The sequence below is a fragment of the Peromyscus eremicus genome, chromosome 10 (assembly GCF_949786415.1).
Source record: "Peromyscus eremicus chromosome 10, PerEre_H2_v1, whole genome shotgun sequence".
In the NCBI taxonomy this organism is placed as follows: Eukaryota; Metazoa; Chordata; class Mammalia; order Rodentia; family Cricetidae; genus Peromyscus; species Peromyscus eremicus.
Window position 1 is genome coordinate 39,734,389 of NC_081426.1, and position 14,868 is coordinate 39,749,256.

Below are 14,868 nucleotides of genomic sequence, written 5' to 3' on the forward strand. Positions count from 1 at the left end.
TGATCTGGTAAACTGTTCAAAGATCTGATGTTTTGTATAGGTAATTCAATGTCCCTTGAAATGGTGTCTCAGTTATTGGACAATCTTGAACAGTAGCCTCAACCTTCAACCTGTGAACAAGACTAGAGATATACTAAGGGCTAAATGTACTAAGGAACATTACTATCTAATTTAGGGCTTTCAAGAAAATGGATGCTGAGCAAGGCTTATAGATTTTCTCATTTCTTTCTTTTTTTTTTTTTTTTTTTCCCCTAGACATAGTCTCCCTGTGTTGCCCTGACAGACTTAGAACTCACTATGTACTCAGAGATGTACCTGCCTCTGCCTCTGAAGTGCTGGGATCAAAGGGCCCCATTTCTATCTTACAGACTAAGGACAATTTTGCTGTTGTGAATAGCTCTTACAGCCACAAAACTGGCCAAGAGTTTGGGCCATTTTATTCCTTTGTTAATTCTTGTGGGCCGCAAGAATATATTATAGAGATTCAGCTGTGAATTGAAGGTAAACTTTGACCGGCCAAGGGTTTGTCAAAAGGCAAGCCATTTATTATGAATATTTGGTGCTATCCAGCCTTTAATATTCCACCTGTCTTCTACTATGAAATTCTTGTGTGGCCAAATATTTTCAGACCTGCTGAACTTCTAGGTAACTTCCCTGTGGGAGCCAGTACCTGGATAAGGTCAAGTAAGCAAAGACCAGCTGGCAGGAGATGCATAGCTTTGTTTCTCGAGGCCTAGCCGCTCTCCAGAGCAACTGACTGAGAACAAAAAAGGTTTTTACCTATCAAGGTGAGAGGTAGAATAATATTCCCAAGGAGGCAGAGCCACTGCCCAGGGAAAGAAAGGGCAGACATTTTTTTTTTTTTTTTTTCTGTAGAAATGGACAGAACAGCATGGCAAGAGAGAAAAGAGGAAGACAGGTCCTTAGAGGGTAAGCAGATCTTGGGTAGAGTTTTCTGAGTGCCAGGAGTACAGAGTAGCAGAGATGGAGAAGGAGGATACAGAGGACGAAGATGAGGCTGGAAGCATAGGAGTTTAGTCATTAGCAGGACTATGAGCTGGGGAACTGGATGGAACTGAAGCTATGGAAACAGGATTTCTTCCCAGAGAAATGAAGTAGACAGATAAAGAGCTTGTTATGTCTAGAGTTATTCCTGCCTTGAATGCCTGGTGGAGCTATAGCTGTATTGATAGAATTTTTGTCTTGGAGGAATAAAGTTAAGACATAAGAACATAGTGTATGTAGATTTTTTTCCCCTCAAATATCCCACGCTGGAAGTAGCTAGACCCCTAGTATCCTGGGTACAACAAAGTTAATATACAACTGAACCAGTTTGTTTTCACCCCAAAAATTATTTGTGTAAGAGCACACCTTCCCCAAACTCTAAATAAATAATTTATCTTTTTACCTTTAGATGTGTTTGTTGGGATGTTTTAGGGGGCCTATCCTGGTAGTAGAGTTGTTAGGTGTCAAGATTCTTGTAGTGACCTCTGAAGTAGTAATCATATGATCAATTTTGTATAAGATGTTAGGGTGTCAGGGAAGTATAACATTCATTAGCTCCTTCTATAAGGAAAACACATTAAATGTAAAGTTAGAGGAAAATCAAATAAAGGTAAGTTCATTTTACCTACAAACTTCTAGACACTACTTAACAGAAGCAAAACAATGTTATTATCAAGTAAGGGTTATCTAAGAAAGAACAGTAACTTCTTTGCAATTAGTAAGGCTGACCAAAATCTTGATGATTAAGTCTGGCATACTACTGGAAATCTTAGTCAACATTTTAAATAAATCATACTAAGTTCACACTAGGAAACCAAAACCCAATCATGTAAAGGACAGAGGAGCCACAAGTAACACGTATCTGAAAAGACACAGGTTAGACATTCCATGCTCTGAGACAGAATAAACAAGTATTATGAAGACACCAACTTTCTGTGACCAGAAGAGTAAAAGGGAACCCTTGCCACCACAGCAAAACAAGGCAAAATGCTTATGACTTCATCTTTAAGTAATAGACATAAATGTGCTCTCAAACCTAGTTTACATTATCTACATCATTCTGAAAAGAATACTTTGTGATATACCTTAAATCTGTATTTTATTGAGATAGGAGGGACTGGTTTTTAATTGTCCTGTCCTTTTATATTTTTGTTGTTTTCATTTCAAATAGACTGCATCCGTAAGATTTCTCAAAGTACTCTTCAAAAGGTACTCAATCTTCATTTTTGAATAAGCAACAAAAGAGGTTATTAGAAGACATAAATTCTGTACATACAGCAATGATCCCATTGCTATTCTTTTTTTTTTTTTTCCAGACAGGGTTTCTCTGTGTAACAGTCCTGGCTGTCCTGCAATTCACTCTGTAGACCAGGCTGGCCTTAAACTCACAGAGATCCACCTGCCTCTGCCTCCCAAGTGCTGGAGTTAAAGGTGTGCATCACCACCGCCATTGCTATTCTTTTATAGTCCATGTATATATTTCTATATCAAAACAAATTAACCTCATCTATCCTAAACATTTTCACATGTTACTTAGTTTTCAAAAATGACTGATCTAAAATTTGGAATTCAATAACCTTACAACACATTTGTTTTTTGTTATTATCTAAAGTTTGTAAAAGACATGACATTTATTCCTATACATATTTGTCCTTTCCTCACAGAATAAAAGAGACAAGACCTATGTAAGCATTACAATAATGAGACTATGCTGTTTGAATTTAATATAGCATACTGGAAAAGTTCTCAGAGTATAATGTTGAAAATATATGAAACCCATGTAACATTCATTACTAAACCCCATAACGCTAATCAAAACAGTCATACTGACCTCTAGTGGCCAGACTCCCTGTATTTCACGGACAGTGAAATGGCCAGATTAAAATACTTACTGTAAAGATACATCATAAGACATTCTTATCAACAAAGCAATAAAGGCAGTAAGATCTAAAACATAGACACTTAAAGGCCACCAAAAATTGGTATGTTCTAAGCCTTAGTTTATCAGTTTATTTTACATTAAGAACAAATGATACACACACACACACAGGTTCTCATTTTATTATCATTTATTAACATTTTATTTATTTTGTGTGTGGTACATGCATGTTTAGGCCAGAGACTGACAGTGGGTGATTTCACTGATTATATCTTATTTTTCTGAGACAGGCTCTCGGTGAATCTTGAGCTTATTTTGGCAGACTGGCTGGACAGTGAACCCCTGGTATCCACTGTCTCTCCCACCCTCAAGTGCTAGGGTTAAAGATGGGCACAACATCTGATTTTTATTTGGGTGCTGGGCATGTGAATTCAGTTCCTCATGCTTGTCCAGCAAGTACTTTACCCACTGACCCATCTCCCCAGCTTCTCTAGTGATCCCCAAAGTAAACACAGTTTTGTATGTTCACCAGCCACATGAACCTAAGCATTTGAAGTGGCACTAGAACACAATAACCCAGAGAAGCAGTCTTTGTAAGATAAGAAAAAAAGAATGTAAGTTATCTTTTTAATAATATATACTGATGATAATGGCTAGTGATTTTGTATATTTGATTTTTCTAGGCGTTCTTTCCCTGTCTATCGTTCTCAGAATGCTCATTCTTAGCTTGGTTCTGCTCCCAGTGATTAACCTGGAGTAACTTTCTCCAGTTGGACATGTTGCTGACTTCAAATTACAGACACTTAATACCACCATATTCACTTTAACCAGCAAATTGTGTACCTACAAATTTTCAGAAACTAGGAATGAAACAGAATAATTACAGCACATTCCTAGGATGGCATCTCATGACACCCTGTCTGTGTCTCAATCTACTCATCTTAAAAGGAGATAAAAATAAAGGATTAAATGAAAAAGTGCTTAGAGTGGTATTTGTCACATGCAAGGAGTCAATAAATTTTTCTAAGTATTAGCATATATGGATAAAGCTAGGAAATAGTATGGACTAAAAAAAGCCAGTTGCATTTATGAGTATTTATACACTGGATGGTTAAAACACGAAACACAGTGGATACATTCATTCATTCAGGCATTTACTCATGTGGATACATGTAAAAATCTGGGTGGTAAAAATGAAAAAGTACATTCTTCTGATAAGGGAAGGAAGTAACTCAAAAGGCATCCAAGCCGGTTTGGAATGTTCTAGTTCTCTGCCAAGACGGACCATTCTTACGGCTTCGCAGAGGATGCTGAAGTGCAGGGAAAGTTCTTTGAATTATGAATTAAGCTGATATACAACTAATCGCAAGGAAAACAACAGACACAGGATTGCCAATAAACGAAGAGAGACTAGATGACCAAGGCATGAACTCTATACACAGCTACAATGTGTGTAACACAAATTACGCAAGGGTTATAAAAGTCTGGGGAAGAAACAGATGAAGTCTCCCAGTGAGAAGTTAGTCGGGGGCAGCCCTCTTCCTGATACACTTCACCAATGCAGATTTACATTATAGACAGGAGAGGTGGCTGCAGTTTTGCAAAATTACCAGGCAATATGCCAAGGGAGTTTCACATTTTGGAGAGGCGTGTCCTAAGCCCAAGCCGAGGCATTCGTTTTGGGATAAACTTTACATCTCCAGTGCGTGGTCTTACCAGGACCCCAAAGTCCTTTTGCAGAGTCTGCGTTCTCCTCAGTTTAGGGGAGTTGTTATGCAGTCTGTAAGGCAGACCCGGGGAGCGGGAGCATCCCCAGCGGCTGCAGCCTAAATTTACCCTGCCCTTCTCTTCCCAGGTCCCCAGAATGCCCGACCGACGCCCACTGAGTCCCAAGGACTGCAGGATCCCTCGCCCAGATGGCCCCCAGAAACCCTTGACTTTCCCGACTCCCGATCGGGCCCCCTCCGTGACTCTCTCAAATGTCTCCTTCGCTCGGATTCCCCTGTCAGTCAGCAGGGTCGGAGACCATGTTCTCAGCACGCCTTGCGGGTCTTCTCCGCCTTCTCACCTCACACGCAGCACCTGCACCCCAGGAGCCACCAACTCTGACCCGAAAGTTGAACGCCAGCCACAGACCGGCTCCTGGAGGATCCCACTTCCGGCCACGCCCACGCCGAATCGTCAGAGAAACGCCTCTCCCTCCTGGAAAAACAGCAGGCCACACCCTCAGCGCTTGCGTACCAGCAGCGGGCGTTCAGACGGGGGCGGGAATAGTTTGGTCTCTCTCGGCTTCCGGGTCCCGCCTCTCGCGAAAATCCCGCGGGATCTCGTCCTCCCGCGAGAGTCGTTTGAAAACTCCGGCGGTAACCACGCCCCGGGTGCTGGCGGGCCGGTCTGCGGGAAGCCGAGGGAAACTGAGTTCGTGCGGATTGCCAACTGCAGCCACCCGCGGGCAGTTCTCGTCCCGGCGCCATGGCAGCGGCGAAGAAGCGGCTTTCTGTGAAGGAGGCTTTTCGGCTGGCGCAGCAGCCACACCAGAACCAGGCGAAGCTGGTGGTGGCTCTGAGCCGCACGTACGGCGCGGTAAGCGGCCTGGCCTGGGCGCCGGCGCTCCCCTCGCTGGCGACCGCTTCCGGGCTCAGCCTCCCGCCCTTGCGCGACCCGCGTCGGAGTGACCTGAGGGTCAGGTGCTCTGAGGCTTGCCCGAGGTCTCCTGGCCTCTGTCAGTGATCGCGACTCCGGACGACGTCCGCCCCGAGTCTCCTTCCATGTTCTCCACCCCCTTCCCCGGGCCCCCGGAGGAGTGATCCGTTATCTTTAGTTTGGCAGTGACTCGGGAGCCCAGCGTTAGGCTGCGAAGTGAATCTCACACGCCCTTCTTTCCTTTGGGGTCTCTAGTTCATTGTAGGATATCCGACCAAGTTATTTCAACCAACTCCTAAGCTTAAATCAAGTTCATGTCACCAACTATCAAAATCATTAGGACCTACCTAGCCTTTCCTATTTACGTTAATGGTGCATCTAGTGGAGCCGTGGGGAATTCTAGGACAACGAAATTGAGGAAGATAAATTATTTTGAAGTTCAAGAGAAGTTAAGTAAATGTAAACGTGATTAAGGATATGGAATAGGTTGTGGAAGTTATGCCAAAAGGAAATTGCTGTTTATTGGGAAAGCCTAATAAAATAAATACAAAACCAGTGTTGATTTTTGAGTTATGCTTGCCGAAGTTAAGCTGGCTTTGCATTCATATGGTAAGAAAAACATCGAGAATCCAAAGGGTTTGAAAGAAGAAATAGAGAATTTTTCATTGTCCAAATTTATGCTTCGTACTTTCTCAGAGGTACTTTCAGAAGTGTTATGGCAGTGTTGGGAATAAAGAATTTTTAGTCATGCAGCTTATGGAGGCCTTTCTTGTGTCTTTCAGATGGATGATAAAACAGCCTTTCAGGACCAGTTTGTCCACTGCCTTAAATATGCTATGGTGGTATATAAACGGGAACCCGCTGTGGAGAGGGTCATAGACTTCGCAGCCAAGTTTGTTACTTCATTTCACCAGACTGATCAGGAAGAGGAAGAGGAAGATGGTGGCATCTTAAACTATTTGTTTACTTTTCTTTTAAAGGTACTGTGAAAAATAGTACTTTGTGGGAAGTGATGAAGAGACTTTCACCATGATGTTTGTCATTTTCGACAGTGAAATATCAGTGATAGAGAAAATGTATGCAAACAAGTCTTTTTATAGGCAATCCTAACTGTCATTAAGATAAAAGGGTAACTCCAGCATTGGATTTTTGAACTGCTTGTTTAAATTCTCATGCTTGTTGTAAATGTTTTCTGCCTTGAAGTGAAATATTCCTACAGAGAAGAATATGCTTATTTTTTTATATAGCAAATATTTTTTTGGACCAGTTGAGATCATATTGACTACTTAAGAATGGAATGTGACTAGGAATAATTTTTTGTTTGTTTTTGTATAGTCTCATGAAGCAAACAGCAGTGCAGTCAGATTTAGAGTATGCCAGCTCATTAATAAACTTCTGGGGAGTATGCCAGAAAATGCCCAAATTGATGATGACTTGTTTGATAAAATTAATGAAGCCATGCTTATTAGATTGAAAGATAAGATTCCAAATGTAAGAATACAAGCTGTTTTGGCTCTTTCTCGACTCCAAGATCCCAAGGATGATGACTGCCCAGTAGTTGATGGTATGTATGGTCTCCTACATCTTATTTCAGTATGTTGACTTTGTTAATTTTTCAATTTTTGGATTTTATGTGTGTGTATACATGTGTGTGTAGGTGTATACATTCATATGGAAGCCAGAGGTTGGAGTCAGATGTCTTCCTCAATTGCTCTCCACCTTATTTTTTGAGACAGTATCTCATTAAATCTAGACCTCATCTGCTGAGACTCATTGGCTAGAAAGCCCCAGGAATCCTTTCTCCTTATCCCCAGTGCTAAGATCATAGGTGCATGCCACTGTGCCCAGTTTTTATGAGGCTATTGGGGGTTGGAACATCAGGTCTCATGCTTGTGCAGCAAGTACTGTACCAATAGATTCATCTCCCTAACCCAGCATTGAACTTTTACTTATTAATTATGTATGTCTCTGTGTGTTATGGAAGTCTCAATCCAACAACTTAAAAGAAGAGAATATTATTAGAACTTTGAACTCTGCCAGTTGTATCCCCTTTCAGAGATAGTAATAAATTACAGTGAATTTTGGGTTAATTGCCTTATTTACCTAAAAAACTAAACTTTAAATCTATCACACATTTGTTTCAGTGTTAAATTTTGTCTGCCATTTTTTTTTTTTTTTTGCACATTATACTACTTTTTTCGTGTCTTTTTTTCCTTCAGAATTATTAGTAACTTTAGCATTCGTTTAGGAGGGTATATTTTTATTTCTGCTCTATTGTAATGTTTTGTTTTATGGTGTATATTCTGCATGTTAATGGCCCCTCTAGTTGTTTGCAAAAAGAGTTGCCTCTACAAGAGTATGCCAGATATACTGGCAGTAGTCTTGTAAAACAAACCAACCAACCAAAAAAAAAAAAACCCCAAGTGTTAGTATTTTTTTATACATGGCTTTGGTGCATAGGTTAAAGAATTTTGTAGAGTTATACTTAGAGATAGACTTATAGCTTCCACTTTTTTAGAGTAGGTAAAGTATTCTAAAAAGCTGTTTATTAATATTCTCAGCAATGGGCCATAAAAGTATGCATTGACCTACATCTTCTTTACTTTCAGCACATTTTAAAATTTGATGCCCTATTTAGTATATGTTATTGTTACCCATCTTAATAAATTTAGCAGATGATCATCATGAGTTGCTTAAGGATGGTGGTACAGTTTGAGAAATGTTCCTGTTAGGTGATTTTTGTGATGTTAAACACCATAGATTGTACTTGGACAAATGGATTGTAGAGTTTAGTCACTCAGTGTGATTTCTGGTGCAGCCAGAGTTCCACTGAACATGTAAGAGACTACTGCCAATATATCTGGCATACTCTTGTATAGAAATTGAGTTGTATAGTCTTTGGGTTTGGTTAATTTCAGGGTGTGATTTTTTTAGGGGGGTAACATTTTTATAATAAAGTTTAAAATAAATCAAAATAATAGGTCCTTGTAGAAGACCATATCAACTTGAAATAAATTGCCTACTAATTGTCTCCTGACTTTTACGGTTGTTTTCATTTTTGATCTCCAGTCACAGTATATTTATTAATTTTTAATTCCATTCTCAGAAGGAAAGTTGTTAAAATTTTTTTGTTTTTTTTTTTTGCTAAAAGTGAATATATAAGAATAGTGCATGGTATCTCTTATTTAAAAAGTGACACTTCTGTGACTTAAAGAACAATTTTAATATTAAAACATATTGCTTTATTTCTAGCATATGTTACTTTGATTGAAAATGATTCAAATCCAGAAGTTAGACGTGCAGTGTTATCCTGTATTGCACCATCAGCAAAGACTTTGCCAAAAATTGTAGGACGCACAAAGGATGTAAAGGAGGCTGTCAGAAAGCTGGCTTATCAGGTAAATAAGTCACTATCTTCAGAAGGCACGTTTTTGAACGATGAGCCAATTTATGGTAATTTTGGAAGAATCTTGGTAACAATGATTTTTTCCAGTTAGGACTTTTGAAGAATATAGGTAATTTAGGTAGAATATTGTTAATTTAAAAAGATTAACAGACAAAACATTTGGGTTAATTTACTGAAGAATGTAGTATTCATAAGTAAGACATCTCTAAAGTCTATGGAGACTAATGGCTATCTTTGACCTTTTTAAGGTGTTAGCTGAAAAAGTTCATATGAGAGCTATGTCCATTGCTCAGAGAGTACTGCTTCTTCAACAAGGTCTTAATGACAGGTCAGGTAAGATACACATCTTTGTAAACACTGGATTTTGAAGTCAGACTTGAAGTTATCGTTTCCATAAAACTATCATTTCCATAAATTTGATGAAATATTTTGGAGTTAAAGTACTTGATATTTTGAAGGAATAAGATATTTCTTTTAGACTTTCTGTGCTCTATGGAGGGGAAGGCTAATCTAAATTCTATGTAGTTGCTTTTTCCAGAAGTCTGACAGAATCTTTTCATCCCATCTGTCTTAGACAGTACTGTTGTGTTTTTCTATAACATTTCTATAAATGTGTTCTGTGCATTAGAAACAATTAGGAATGAGCAGACCTGTATAATGCCCCAATCTCTCTGGTAAACTAGAGAATCTGCTTACATGAAGGATGTTTTAAAAATGCTTCGCTCTTATGAAGCCATTTAGTCTCAATTTTGCTGTGCCAAGAGAGCAAACTTGAATTTGTGAATATTGTCAGAGGACTGACTAGGATGCTCTCAAATCAGCGGCTCTCAACCTATTGGTACCAGCCCCTTTGGGAATTGAATGACCCTTTCACAGACTATCAGAAAACACAGATATTTACATTACTATTCATAACAGTAGCAAAATTACAGTTACGAAGTAGCGGTGAAAACAACTTTGTGGTTGGGGGGGGATCACCCCAATATGAAGAACTGTATTACAGGGTTGTAGCATTAGGAAGGTTGAGAACCACTGCCTTAAATGATAAAAATAAATACTGCAAATAGAATTCATGTAATAGCAGAAGTCAGTCAACAAGTGAAATAGTGGGTTTCGCATGTTCTGATATTTGATTATGGGAATTTTCCCAGGGTTCTGCCCTGAGAAAATCCTTCCCAGAGTCCTGGGGAAGATGCTATGTCCGATGTGGGGTTATCTGAGGGAAAAGTATCTATACACACCAGTTTCTTATGTCAGTTTACTTTTTTTCTCTAACAAACTTCTATCTATACAGCTTCAGTTCCGATCTGACACTCAGCTCCTCTCTGTCCCTTTGTTTTTCATCCTCTCATAGCCCTAGTAATAACTAAGCTCTCATGCTCTCGATCTCATCTTTGTCCTCTGTTCCTTCGTCCTCCATCTTCCCTTCCTCTCCTCTCCTGACCTGATTCAGATCTACCTACAGTCTGCAAAACTTTTCCTTGCTCCTTACTCCTTGGCCCTAGCCAGTCTGCCTTACCATCTATAGAAATTCTGTCTTGTTCTCTTCTCTCCAGCCACATGACTCTGCCAGCACCAGGAATTCTGCTTCAGTCTTTACTGTACCTGGTTATGCAAATAACTCTTTTGTCTTGAGTCAGTAGCTCTGGCATGCCACTAGGTCTGAAGGAAAGGGATGGTCTGAGCTTCATTTACACAAGAAACAAAGCTATGCACCTATAGTCCACCTTCTCCTGGGCTCTTTAGGGGTGTTACCTAGTAGATCAGTGGTAAGTCTGAGAAGCTTATACTGTTTCCCATATGGCCTAGTAGTATATGAGTTCACAAGAAATTCATAGCAGAAGACAGATGATATATTAAAAGCTGAATAACACCAAATATTCCCTGATAAATGGCTTTCCTCTAGAAAAGATTCCTTGACCTTTCTAGGTATAGCTTTATTATATATAGCTGAATCTCTATAATATATTCTTGTGGCTTACAGCACTTGATGTTCGGTGAGGAGACAATATAGAATTTTTTCATTGGGCTATATAGGAGTTAAGTTTTTACTGCTGAACTTGCATTTGTATTTTGAATAAGCATTATCATGATTAGTAACACTGCATCTTTTTCATTAGCATGCTTTGTTCTACCTATACTCTCCATTTGTATTGTAACTATCAATGTTAACATTGACTCAGTAAAAGTGAATTAAAATGGGGAGACTAGAGGAAAGTCTGGAGTGTCCATTGTTTACCTGTTTTCCATGACTCCCCAGATGCTGTGAAACAAGCAGTGCAGAAGCATCTTCTCCAAGGCTGGCTGCGCTTCACCGAAGGCAATATCTTGGAGTTGCTTCATCGCTTAGATGTGGAAAATTCTTCTGATGTGGCAGTCTCTGTTCTCAATTCCTTATTCTCAATGAGTCCTCTCAGTGAGCTGGTCGGCATCTGCAAAAATGATGATGGCAGGTATATAATAACTTCATTATTTAAATTGTACAGGATATTTAAATTGAACTTCCACAATTAAAATTAGTTTTCCTTCCCTGTACTTTCAAATTCCATCAGTACCTTTTATCTGTCCTTCATTTCTTTAATGAGTATCTTTTTTTCCTCTGGTACATGAACTCATTACTTCTTTTTTTTTTTTTTTTTGGTTTTTCGAGACAGGGTTTCTTTGTGTAGTTTTGGTGCCTGTCCTGGATCTCGCTCTGTAGACCAGGCTGGCCTTGAACTCACAGAGATCCACCTGGTTCTGCCTCCCGAGTGCTGAGGTCGCTGCCTGGCAGAACTCATTACTTTTTGTCAGATATTACTTCATTTGTGGCCTTCCATTTTGTAGTTTTATTTTTACATTACACTTACTGTGAACACATCCCCAAATTCTTCCCACGTTAGCTCATTTGAAGCTTTCCCTTTTGCCTTTCCTTAGTCTAAGTATTTTTTCTTTTCATAACTTATTGGGTGGGTCAGTTAATGACCTAGTAATTAAAAGACTTAGTAATTGAAAGAAATCTACATCTTATTTCCATTCTTGTTCAGCTTTTCAACTGCATGTAAAGATAATGCTCTCTTATTCTCTTCTAAATGAAGGAAGTTGATTCCAGTGGAAACATTAACTCCTGAACTTGCTTTGTACTGGCGCACCCTTTGTGAATATTTAAAATCGAAAGGAGATGAAGGTGAAGAGTTTTTAGAGCAGGTTTTGCCAGAGCCTGTAGTATATGCAGAGTATTTACTGAGGTAAATTTTCTTTTGGTTTGAACTGTACTTATGTTGCTCATGTGCCATTCTCATAGCTCCCTTATTTAAAGTCATTGTTGGAAAAAGTTAAAAACTATTGTGTTCAAGTAGGTACAAATTGGTGTGTTCATTGAGTGTTTCTGAAGAATCTGTTGTGTGGTTAGTATACTGAATGTGTACAGAGTCAGACTCTATCCCTGTCACAATGACTCAACATTAGCAGCTGGTTAGCATGACTTTCCCTGATAAAACTTTACTGACTTTTTCTTGAATTTTATCTAATATTTATATATGATAAAAAATTTAGATTATTCTTTAAAAGCTGTATAAAAACAGATATCATGATAATTAGATTTGGGGCATAGACTAGTTTCAGAATTGTAGGGTAGAGATATATGGCCAGTTTTAGTCTTTTTTGATTAATAACATACTAAAAATAAAAAAAACTTATATAACTTTAAAGTTTTATTTTCCTAAATTATCTGTCTTAATGTATGTCCTGGCTAATGTTATGTCAACTTGACCCCAGTTAGAGTCATTTGGGAAGAGGGAATCTCAATTGATGCTCTCACTCGATTGGCCTGCGGGCAAACCGGTGGTACATTTTTTGGTTGATGATGGATTTGGATGGGCCTAGCTCTCTGTGGGTGGTGCCATCCCTGGGCTGGTGATCCTGGGCTCTATAAGAAAGCAGGCTGAGCAAGCCATGGGGAACAAGCAAGTAAGCAGTGTTCCTCAATGGCCTCTACGTCAGTTCCTGCTTCTAGGTTCCTGCCTTGTTTCAGTCCTTGACATGACTTCTTTCAGTGATGGACTGTAATGTGAAATAGGAAATAAACCATTTCCTCCCCAAGTTGCTTTTGGTCATGGTGTTTTATCATAACAGAAACCCAACTAAGACAATATAATTTCTATTTCACTGTAAAATAATATAAAAAATACTGCCAGAATTCAAATGTAGAGGTAAATTTATTCTTTGCTTCCTCATTCCCATTGATCATTGTTAAGTTAACAATTAAATAATTAGGGTGTGCATTTTCAAATCTCTCTACATGTTTTAAATGCACATGTAAGTTTCTTTTTGAAAATATAGCATATGATATGTACTGTTTTCTGTTTTTTTTTTAACTTGTATGTAAAATCATTATTTGTTGGTATGTGACATTACACTATTTTGTAGTGCCTTGTGTGCTATGTAAGTGCTCTTCCACTGAGTTACATCTACTTCATTAATTCTACTTGTTTTAGTTACATCCAGAGCTTCCCACTAGTTAATGAAGAACAGAGAGGTGATTTTACCTATATTGGAAATTTGATGACAAGAGAATTTATAGGTCAGCAATTGATTCTAATTATAAAATCTTTGGATACCAGTGAAGAAGGAGGAAGGTATGTCTAAATGTTAACATTTGATCTAATTTCTTTTAATTTCATTTATTTAGTAACCTACCTTGGTTTAATTTAAAAGATAATTCTGATTTTAATTTTAGTATAACTATAAATGATGAAGATGATATAGCCTCTGATTAATCAGGGTTTTTAAAAAATCAAGATACAATGTATCTTGAGCATATCCACTTCGAGACTCTTCCTACTCCTTTTGATCCTCACCATGTTCCTTCTTCTCCCTTGAGCCTTGGCCCTCCCCCGCCCCTTTCTTTTTAACATACTGAGTCCAGTTAGTGTTGTGTGCATGTGCATGGTTATGTGGCCATCCTTCAGATCATGGGCAGCATACCACCAGCTGCGCCCCAGAATAAAAATGATTCTCCCTCCCCTAGTAGTTGTCAACTGCCAGTAGCTTCTCAGCTGGGGGACCTCAGGAGCCCCTATCCCTCCATACTGCAATGTTGACTGGCAGGTCTTGTGCAGGTAACCATAGTTCCCATGAGTCCATGAGTGTAACAGCCAAGACTCGTCTAGAGGGCAGCATTATCACTCCTTCCTTACCCTCTGGCTAAGTCCCTATATTTAAATACAGTTTTGGTACAATGACTAGATGTGTCTGCCCTAGAAGTGCTATAAAAATTTTTCTTTCCTCTTTCCTTATATGGAAACATATTTACACATATATAGTTCATTAATGTTAGGGTATATTTCTGAGAAATGTGTTATTAGGTGATTTTGTTGGTGTGCAAGCATAATGTATAAATTTAGGTGTTACAGGTTAATTGTTCATTGTGGTATTTTGGTATAATTAGAAGATGACAAAATATGCATGAGGCTATTGCAAATACAACTTTCATAGTAAGTAATATGCTGAGTATACTCTACAATAATGATTAAAAATACATTATGATAATTAAATAAACCAGTAACAATCATTTAACATTTAGTATGATGTGTGGTATGTAATCACATGTACTATACTCTTATATGTATGGCAGTGTATGTTTGTTTACACCAGCATCACCAGAGAAGTGCATTGACATACCACATTACTAGGGCTACTATATCATTAGGCATTAGATATTTTCTAGCTCCATTATGATTTTCTGGGACATCCATCAGATATGTAGTCTAATGTTTACTGAAACATCATTATGTGGCACATGATTGCTTATGTATCCATGTTTCTATGGTATCTATGTATATAATCCTAGTATAATTATCTCAGAATAAGTAATTTCGTTTATTTTTTTTTTTGGTTTAAAATATTCATTGCAAAGAAAGCAAGTAGTACTATCTAGATGGTTTGATTAACCTCT

The 14,868-nt window shown here is 38.5% G+C and overlaps 1 protein-coding gene and 1 long non-coding RNA gene across 4 annotated transcripts in view; one reads left to right on the forward strand and one right to left on the reverse strand.

Annotated features, from left to right (window-relative positions):
• Positions 1 to 13: 13 nt before the first annotated feature.
• On the reverse strand, positions 14 to 5,163 carry LOC131920624 (uncharacterized). Its single transcript, XR_009381729.1, has 4 exons — positions 4,953 to 5,163; positions 2,837 to 2,892; positions 1,409 to 1,566; positions 14 to 110 (listed from the first exon to the last, which is right to left on the reverse strand). It is a non-coding gene; the product is annotated as an uncharacterized LOC131920624 (long non-coding RNA).
• Positions 5,164 to 5,240: 77 nt separating this feature from the next.
• Ncapg (non-SMC condensin I complex subunit G) overlaps positions 5,241 to 14,868 on the forward strand; it is a 33,914-nt gene continuing 24,286 nt past the window's right edge. For all 3 annotated transcript variants that reach the window (XM_059275851.1, XM_059275849.1, XM_059275850.1), the window contains exons 1-8: positions 5,241 to 5,467; positions 6,310 to 6,507; positions 6,863 to 7,091; positions 8,780 to 8,925; positions 9,182 to 9,266; positions 11,194 to 11,386; positions 12,011 to 12,160; positions 13,409 to 13,549. In XM_059275851.1, coding sequence (XP_059131834.1) covers positions 5,357 to 5,467; positions 6,310 to 6,507; positions 6,863 to 7,091; positions 8,780 to 8,925; positions 9,182 to 9,266; positions 11,194 to 11,386; positions 12,011 to 12,160; positions 13,409 to 13,549 — 1,253 coding nt within the window. In that variant the 5' untranslated portion in view covers positions 5,241 to 5,356. The remainder of the gene's footprint in view (positions 5,468 to 6,309; positions 6,508 to 6,862; positions 7,092 to 8,779; positions 8,926 to 9,181; positions 9,267 to 11,193; positions 11,387 to 12,010; positions 12,161 to 13,408; positions 13,550 to 14,868) is intronic.